Raw genomic sequence first — 9135 nt, 5'->3', positions numbered from 1 at the left:
CTCTAATGGATGTTTGTCCCAATTATGGAATTGATGGTGTGTTATTGAACCCCAAACTTCACTGCCATATAGAGCAATCGGTTCAATTATTGATTCAAAAATTTTAAGCCAGATTCAAATCGGAATTTCCACAAATGTTTGACGTTTTATGGCGTAGACGCCCTGCGAGCTTTTTCTCTCAGTTCATTTACTGCCGGGTTAAAGTTTCCTGTGGAACTGATGTTCAGTCCGAGGTAAGTATAATCTTTAGTGTGCTCAATGTCATGATGTCCTAATTGAAATGTGTGTTTGGTTCCCTGAGATCTGGCTCTTTTCTGGAAGGTCATAATTTTGGTCTTTTTGAGGTTGACTGTCAGGGCACAGGTCTGACAGTACTGCTGCAGCAGGTCCAGTTTGTGCTGGAGATTCTGAGTGCTGGGGGACAGAAGGACCAGATCATCTGCATACAGCAGGAGTTTAATCGTGTAGAGTGAGACCGGGCGTGGCTGAGTGCTCACACACACACGAATCAACAAGCACAAGCATTGTCCATTTACGTATTATGTATTTACCCTGACATTTTATTTACTTTCATAAAGACTCTTACACCGATGCAGGTGCTTTACATGTACATTTATTTACCCTAACATGTTTCTAATGCTACTTCCACAAACCCTGAAAGGTTTTAAAACATTTTGTTTAATTTACTCCAATTTTACTCTAAATTTTCTTATTTGAACTACCATTTTGATCATAAACTGAAATATTCTCCCACGCTGCCTCATCCCCTGGTATAGATTTTATTGGCTACATTGTCATGTCTCTAATGGCTATTTGTCCCACCTAATTGTACAATATTAAAAGCGCGTTCCACAAGGCCTACTCCGAGCAGCTTCGGTCACAGTGGGCGGTCGCTGCTTAACTCCGCCCTGTTGTCTTCAACTAGGTCCAGTAGAGGGAAATAACAGGCTCGCTGTGAACGCTCGTCCTGAGAGCAGTAACTATGTCTGTAAAAGTAAAATTATGGAAAACAAGATGTAAAATGACAATAGATCAAGTTTTTATTCCAAGTGAGATTGTTTTTAAATCAGTTTTAACAGAAATGAGGAGAAGACGGACTCTAGAAAAAAGAAATTCATACAAATGTGTCTGGGAGAAATATAGTTTTTAAAAAAAAAATGAAATTATGTAAGTTGATTCATATACCTTTTGTTGATGGAGATTTGTCCCTGTTTATTATTGTAATTATGTGATTAAATTCAATAAAATAAAAAAAAAAAGAAAAGGTGGCAAAGGTCTTGGAAAAGGAGGCGCTAAGCGTCACCGCAAAGTTCTGCGTGATAACATCCAGGGTATTACTAAACCCGCCATCCGCCGTTTGGCTCGCCGTGGCGGTGTGAAGCGTATTTCCGGCTTGATCTACGAGGAGACCCGCGGTGTGCTCAAGGTTTTCCTTGAGAACGTCATCCGTGATGCCGTCACCTACACCGAGCACGCCAAGAGAAAGACCGTCACCGCAATGGACGTGGTGTACGCTCTGAAACGCCAGGGACGCACCCTGTACGGATTCGGGGGTTAAACGTTCAGACCTCCACGCTAACACAACGGCTCTTTTAAGAGCCACCCATATTTTCTACAAAAGAGAAAGTCTTCCTGCTTTATTTTTATTATTATTATTATTATTAGTAGTAGTAGTAGTACGTTCACTGATGCGTAGATTTGCAAATCACTCGTTTAGCCCCAAAAGCTTGAAAGCATCATTATAAGAAAAAAAAACACATTCACTTTTTTATCAATTCACTTGTGTAGCCCTAAAAGCGTTGAATTATCATTAGTAGTTTTAGTATTACGTTTACTATCTATCACTTCCTCAAGGAAACGCGAAGCTTTCTGTTCTCAGAAACGGGTGGTTTTATTCACTTCAGCAACTTCAGTAGTAACTTAAACATCAGCTTGGTCACACAAAACTTCACCACCGTAGAACTCGCTGGTTACACACGACCAAAAAAAGAAATGAACTTGATCCTTGAATAAAAAAAAACTTTACACTTGCGACATCACTTCATGTGCACTGGCTTTAAGTGAGGTGTGACATCAAAATATGTCCCCCTAGAAACACTCTTAATAATCTTAGTTCTTAACACAAAATATTACAATTTGAAAATCACAAAGGAAAAAATTTATCAAATATGTACAAACTTAAATAAATATATATACGTAAATATATAAACTGAAATTTTATGACAGTTAAACTATCAGATCTCTCGTTTAGCCTTCATACAGCGTGTTTGCATACTACAAATGTACAGCCATACTGTAGATTATACTACAATCATTAACACGATCTTTGTGTAAAATACATTAAAACATTGTCCCTGAATGCCTCACTAAAAAACAAAAAATAATATCTATCTATCTATCTATCTATCTATCTATCTATCTATCTATCTATCTATCTATCTATCTATCTATCTATCTATCTATCTATCTATCTATCTATCTATCTATCTATCTATCTATCTATCTATCTATCTATCTATCTATCTATCTATCTATCTATCTATCTATCTGTTTATCTATCTATCTATCTATCTCTCTCTCTCTCTCTCTGTCTCTGTCTGTCTGTCTGTCTGTCTATCTATCTGTCTATCTAATCTTATCTTGTCTGTCTGTCTGTCTATATATTTATATAAATGTAATAAAATATTGCTATTGATTCTTTTATATTCGGTTTTAAAACATGTATCGACCTCAGATTAAGCGGGAACAGACAACAAAGAACAGATTCTAGTGAATAGGGCAGAAGGGGGCGTGGAACGGTATGTTGTCTGTCCAATAGAAACCCAGGACCTTGGACCAATCAGAGTTACGTGTTCCAACTTGGCTTACTCAGCATGCAGGGTTAATAAAGCGGGCGTGTAGAGCATCTACATTCACTTGCAGTTTGTTCTAGAGGAAACAGCAGCATCATGCCTGAACCAGCGAAGTCCGCGCCCAAGAAGGGTTCCAAGAAAACCGTCACCAAGACCGCCGTCAAAGGAGGTAAGAAGCGCAGAAAGTCCAGGAAGGAGAGCTACGCTATCTACGTGTACAAGGTCCTGAAACAGGTCCACCCTGATACCGGGATCTCCTCCAAGGCTATGGGCATCATGAACTCCTTCGTCAACGACATTTTCGAGCGTATCGCTGGTGAGTCCTCTCGTCTGGCTCACTACAACAAGCGCTCCACCATTACCTCCAGGGAGATCCAGACCGCCGTGCGCCTGCTGCTTCCCGGTGAGCTGGCCAAGCACGCCGTGTCCGAGGGTACCAAGGCCGTCACCAAGTACACCAGCTCCAAGTAAAGCGCCTTAGTAGCTCTGGCAAACCAACGGTTCTTTTAAGAGCCACCCATCTTATCACGTTAAGAGAATTTTCCTCTTTTTAAATATTAGATCTGAATATGTCATACACATTATCTAGATAGCCTCACATGATTTTTTATTTATTAATATATTACTATTCTTGGGTACTGCTGTTTTTCACGAGTTGTCCACGACTGTCACTATGTGGTGACTTTAGGAGATTACACACAATAAAATGTCACTGTACTCTTAAAGTTAATATAATACACTCAGAGCTGTAGAGAGAGAGTTGCTACACCCCTTGATCTCGCCAAACAAACCCGGTGCTGTTAAAATAGAAAAAAAAAAACGATAACTAACTAACTGTATTAGGCGTTTACAAAACTAACGAGAACGTACTAAAATTATAGATAGAATAGCCTTCGTTTTCGTGTTCATCATTTTATTTATGAGCATTGTGAACTGATATGAAATCGATGTTTTCCACTCGAGCAGTTTTAGGTGAGCTGCCGGCACCGTACGGTACCTCATGCGGTCTTTCCCAATCCGCTCCCTCCTCACTAACAATCCACTACAGAGGGACCCTCCACGTGAACGCGCAAACGGAGGCGGAGTGGAGAGGGGGAGTGAGTAGGGAGCGGATTGAGATTGGGGGGATTGGGCTCCCTGACGGCACTTCATGTTTACATTCCGTTTCTGCTCACCACGCTAGCCTGCAAAATGACCACAGCAAAAGTTAAGTTGATGTTCTCAGATTGAGCTCCCTGATGTGTGTCTCATGAAATAGTTTATATTATTATTAAGGCTGTCGTTAATCGCGGTAATTAACGCGATAAAGGTTAATTTCAGTTTTTGCCTGGTCAGCTTTATTTCATGTGTTAGTAAACATCCATTCTTGCATTTCAGGGCTGCAGCACCTTCCAGAAAAGCTGGGATGGTAAAGCATTTACCACTTTGTAATGTTGCCATTCCGTCTCAACACAAAGATGTTTTGGCACCTTGAATATCTAGCAATGAAGTGTTCTGGTGTATTTTGTGCCATTGTTCCTGAAAACTGAAGTCTTAAGGTGTGCAACAGTACACGGTTGTTGTCATAGTCACTTCTTACAAAATTCTCCACACGTTCTCTCTGGTAGGCCGGTCCAATACTTGGCCCTCTTCTTCCACAGCCATGCCTTTGTAATGTCTGCCGGCTGGGATAACTGAGGTTTAGCACATAGGTCAAGCCAAGGAAGGCAGCACAAGCTATAGCATTATCTTTTAGTCCTGTGATGACATGCGCTCCCTCAATAATAATCATGATGTCCTTTGGTGTGTCACCTGCAGAAGCTCTCATGTTCATCATTACAACTACTGCCAATGAGGGCTGGTCCACTTCTAAACCTTCAGGTTCCTGCAACATCAATTATTATGGTATGAAAAGGGTCAAAAGTAATTTGTTAATACTTTAATTTGTCTTGTCAAAACATGCAGTTAATAAACATTACATTTTTGGACTAATTGTCACATTAACAAGTTTCATTTTAATTACATTTTTATAGTTTTATCTATATTAGAATGAAATGCACCAAATTGGAATAATTAAAATATGTCTCACAAATGACTGAATATTAAGATAATTGAGGTTTGCAAAAAAATGATTCGTTATGTTGTGGTTAACCAAGTTAACTAACCTGACATGAGGTTTAAATTAAGTTAACTATGTTCTCTCTAACAAGCTTAGCATGTTTACAGATAAATGCAAAACTTTTTTCCAGCTTCAGATAAAACTTCATTCATCTAATCATCTGTGTTATCGAGTTTTAACTTTGCTCTCAACACTGGGTTAAAGTTGTTTCCTCAATGCATTAAAATGAGAAACGTTTTTATTAGCTAGCTAACTTACCTCAGCCAACAGAGATTTTTGCCAAGTTACAAAAAAGGCTGAAAAATGAACCACCTAACTACCTCAGTTAACAAAATGGCAAGCCTGAAGAACAGCTCAACCTATTTTCAAATGAGAAAAGTGAGACGTTGCAATAAATCAAACTACAAGACTCATTACAGCATCTCTCACATATAATGTTGTTGATTTAAAGTAAGTGTAATAACGACATGCATTCCGACACATTCTAACACACTAATTCTAAGTTTACAGTAATAAACTGTGGTAACTATACAGATTAATAGAACAGAATTACTTACCTTAGTTAATTTGCTCACAAACTGTGCAATCTGGATTCCGTTGTGGAGGCTCTTCACAACCGTTGCGGGTTAGAAGGTGTATTTAAAAAAAAAAACACAAATGAAATAATAATATATATACAAATATAATAATAATGTATATTCACACAAATGAAATAAGTAGATTTTATAGCATTTTTAATAAGTAAAATTTACTCAAATAATAACCATAAATTCAAGAACTTAATTCCATTAAATAAATTTAACACAAAACATTTGTAAAAAATCTACTGGACCACTGATTCATTTTTTACAGTGTATGCAATTTGTTGAGGGGGCCCAACATTTTTTTTTTTGCACTGGGGCCCATGAGCTCCCAGTTACACCACTGGTGTTGCATCTAGAAATGGTTCATATTATGAGCGCCTGTTTTCAGTGGCAGGGTTATGGACAGGTAAAGATCCTCACTTTTACCAGTTCATGTTTTACCAGCTCATTTTAAATAACTGGCTGAAAGATGGTAACTGTCAACAACTACATTTCAGCAGCAGCATTATACACATTTTGCACTTACGGCTGATATCTTGTGGACTGTTACAGTTTTTGTGGACAGTTGGTTGTTCAACAGTATTTGAAAAACATTTTTAAATGGTATCTTTTGTTGAGTTTTTATTACACAATACTTACTCTGACCTTTTTGAATCCTGCACCTGAAAAATGACCCAAAGTATAAAAAAAACTAAAACTAATACTAGAACTGATAAAAACTACACTAAAACTAAGCATTAAAAAAATAATAAAAATTTAAAAGAACTAGCAAACCCACTATAAAAACAAGAGAAAAAAGTCACAATGAAATAAAACTAAACTATAATGAAAAATCCAAAACTATTACAACATTGATTCCTACATGTAATACATTAATGAATTCATTGTGAATATGCACAAGTTCATTTTGTCTAATGTAAGTGGTGGAGAAGGTACAGAATGTAGTCGAGTTAAAGTAGAGATGGGAGTGTCACCACTCTGTTCTCTCTACTGCTCTGGATACACTTAAAACATCGTCCCGTTATTATTGTTAGGATTTAAGTTTTGTTTAAGCTGACAGTGTAATGGTCAACTATTATCATTAAACAGCATTAAGTGGCTCCATTTATTTGCATTCTGACATTTCAAAGTCAGACACATCTTGATTAAAGTGAAAGTGATCTTAGCTGTGTATCAATAAAATCCAAATAAGTGAAAGAAGACATTTTATATGTCGGTGTCAGCTGTGTTAAAGACATTTCTAAGTTAAACGTTAAAAAGTGCAGCTTTATAAATAAGATGTATCAGATAAATAACTAAAATAGACTCTGTTTTGTGAGTGTTAGAAAGATCAGTAGAATGTGAATGTTGGAGCCATGTGTTGTTTTAGAAATGTGTCAGTATATGTGAACTTAAAGCTGACACGGGGATGTTCTGTAGATCTTACAGCACAAATATGTAGGAATAACTGAAATGAATGTTAGTGTATTAAAATATTCTTCTTATTATCATCATTATTATTCTAAATTGTTATGTTTTTTTTTCTTCCATTTCAGCTACATGACAGTTAAGCACCCTGGACTCGATCTAGTCCTGCTTGGTATCTGTGTTTTACTTCGCACTAAACAGAGTAACAGAACAAAAACATGCCAGTAAAGAAGAGGGAGCAGTAAATTGCAGTAAATTGCAGCTTGCAAAAAAAGAGGAATAATAATCAGTAATTATTATTCAGAATAATGTATCAATATCAATAATAAAACACTATTCTAGGTACTCAACACAGGGTACTTACAGGCATTTTAGGACAGACATATTGTAAAATATTAACTGTAAATAATCATAATTACTCATAATAATCAATTTGTTTTTAATATTATAGTTGTTGTCGTAATAATAGTATTATTGGTGATGGTAGTTGTAGTAGTAACATATAATATAACTAGTTACTTTTAATGTTATGGAAAACCAATAGACAATTAGTGGAGCGTGGCTCCCATCTGGTGGCCAAAATGTGACAACACACAAACAACATGTCATGTAGCTGTTACGTTCATACATTTACATTTTCAGCATTCAGCAGACGCTTTTATCCAAAGCGACTTACAGTACTGTGACAGTATACAATCTAAGCAATCGAGGGTTAAGGGCCTTGCTCAAGGGCCCAACAGTGGCAACCTGGCAGTGGTGGGGCTTGAGCCGGCAACCTTCTGATTATTGGTCCAGTACCTTAACCGCTAGGCTACAACTGCCCTACACATGCCATACCCATGTATATGTGTTTTCTTTTATGTATGTATTTTTTTATGTATTTGTGTGTGTGTGTGTGTGTGTGTGCGTGCGTAAGTGTGTAAGTGTGTGTGTGTGTGTAAGTGTGTGTGTGTAAGTGTATATACACACATTTTACTCAAACACACAGATACTACTAATAAACAAAAGTGCTGTAAGAACTGGTGACAAACATACACAATACACAACACAGAATTGCAGGACTGCAGTCTGAGTCCAACACTGTTTAATATCTACATAAATGAATTAGTGTGCAGCTCCCGGACTCACTCTGCAGGACGGGGAAGTAAAATTTCTACTCTATGCAGCTGCACCTTGACCTGTTGGAGCAGTACTGCCAGAACTGGGCCCTAGCAGTAAATCTGAAGAAAACAAAAATGATGGTGTTCCAAAAACAATCCTAGATGTCAGGAACACATGGCACCAGTTTACCATGGTCAGCACTGCCCTGGAGCACACAATGCAGTACACTTACCTTGGTCTCATCATTACATTTACATTTTCAGCATTTAGCAGACGCCTTTATCCAAAGCGACTTACAGTACAGCTACAGTATACAATCTGAGCAATTGAGGGTTAAGGGCCTTGCTCAAGGACCCAACAGCAGCAACCTGGCAGTGGTGGGGCTTGAACCAGCAACCTTCTGATTACTAGTCCAGTACCCTAACCACTAGGCCACGGCTGTACTCATTACTGCATCAGGGAGTTTCAGCATGGCAGTGAATGCACTAAAGTATTGTACGTACGCAATCAGTAGGAGATTTTACAACATTGACATCCCCACCTCAGTTTGGAGTAAATTAATTGATAGTGTGATACAGCCCATTGCACTGTACAGGAGTGAAGTATGGGGTCCACTGAAATTTCACAGTTCTATTAAATGGGACAAACATCCAACAGAAACCCTGCATGTTCATTTCTGTAGAATGATTTAAGTCCTAAGAAGTGATAGAAGTCCTAAGGAAAACACCGACCATTTGGCAATATTGTTTTCTACCGTCATGCCTACAGAGCTACTTGAATCTGAATCTACATATTACATAAATAACAGCAGTCAGAAACTGAGCATCATGTTAGGAGAGGAGAAGGAGAGCAGCACTGTAGCAGCTCAGTATGTATCTGCCTGCAACAGTCTGAGAGACACGGACTGATACACCCGAACAGAGGAACAGTCTGAATTAACCCACAAAGAGAAAGTGTTCCATATATACATGTGTTTATTTTATTACTTTTTATTGTTTTAATTCATATTTCCTTATTTTTTTTCCTGTATATACATTCATATTCTGTCTTTTCAATGCTTTGGCAATACTGTAAGTACTACAACAGTCACGCT

The 9135-nt window shown here is 37.8% G+C and overlaps 1 protein-coding gene and 1 long non-coding RNA gene across 2 annotated transcripts; one reads left to right on the top strand and one right to left on the bottom strand.

Annotated features, from left to right (window-relative positions):
• Positions 1 to 2948: 2948 nt before the first annotated feature.
• LOC134329031 (histone H2B-like) lies at positions 2949 to 3338 on the top strand. Its single transcript, XM_063010274.1, has one exon. It carries the CDS (start codon positions 2949 to 2951, stop codon positions 3321 to 3323), a length of 375 nt encoding a protein of 124 aa, XP_062866344.1. The 3' UTR covers positions 3324 to 3338.
• A 410-nt stretch (positions 3339 to 3748) lies between these two features.
• Positions 3749 to 5686, bottom strand: LOC134329173 (uncharacterized). Its single transcript, XR_010014827.1, has 2 exons — positions 5508 to 5686; positions 3749 to 4716 (listed from the first exon to the last, which is right to left on the bottom strand). It is a non-coding gene; the product is annotated as an uncharacterized LOC134329173 (long non-coding RNA).
• Between the last annotated feature and the right edge of the window lie 3449 nt (positions 5687 to 9135).

Source organism: Trichomycterus rosablanca, chromosome 15 (genome assembly GCF_030014385.1).
Source record: "Trichomycterus rosablanca isolate fTriRos1 chromosome 15, fTriRos1.hap1, whole genome shotgun sequence".
Lineage (NCBI taxonomy): Eukaryota > Metazoa > Chordata > Actinopteri > Siluriformes > Trichomycteridae > Trichomycterus > Trichomycterus rosablanca.
This window is presented reverse-complemented; position numbering and strand designations above follow the sequence as displayed.

Coding starts and splice junctions, on each gene's coding strand:
- LOC134329031 (XM_063010274.1), top strand. CDS start 2,949: ATGCCTGAACCAGCGAAGTCCGCGCCCAAGAAGGGTTCCAAGAAAACC.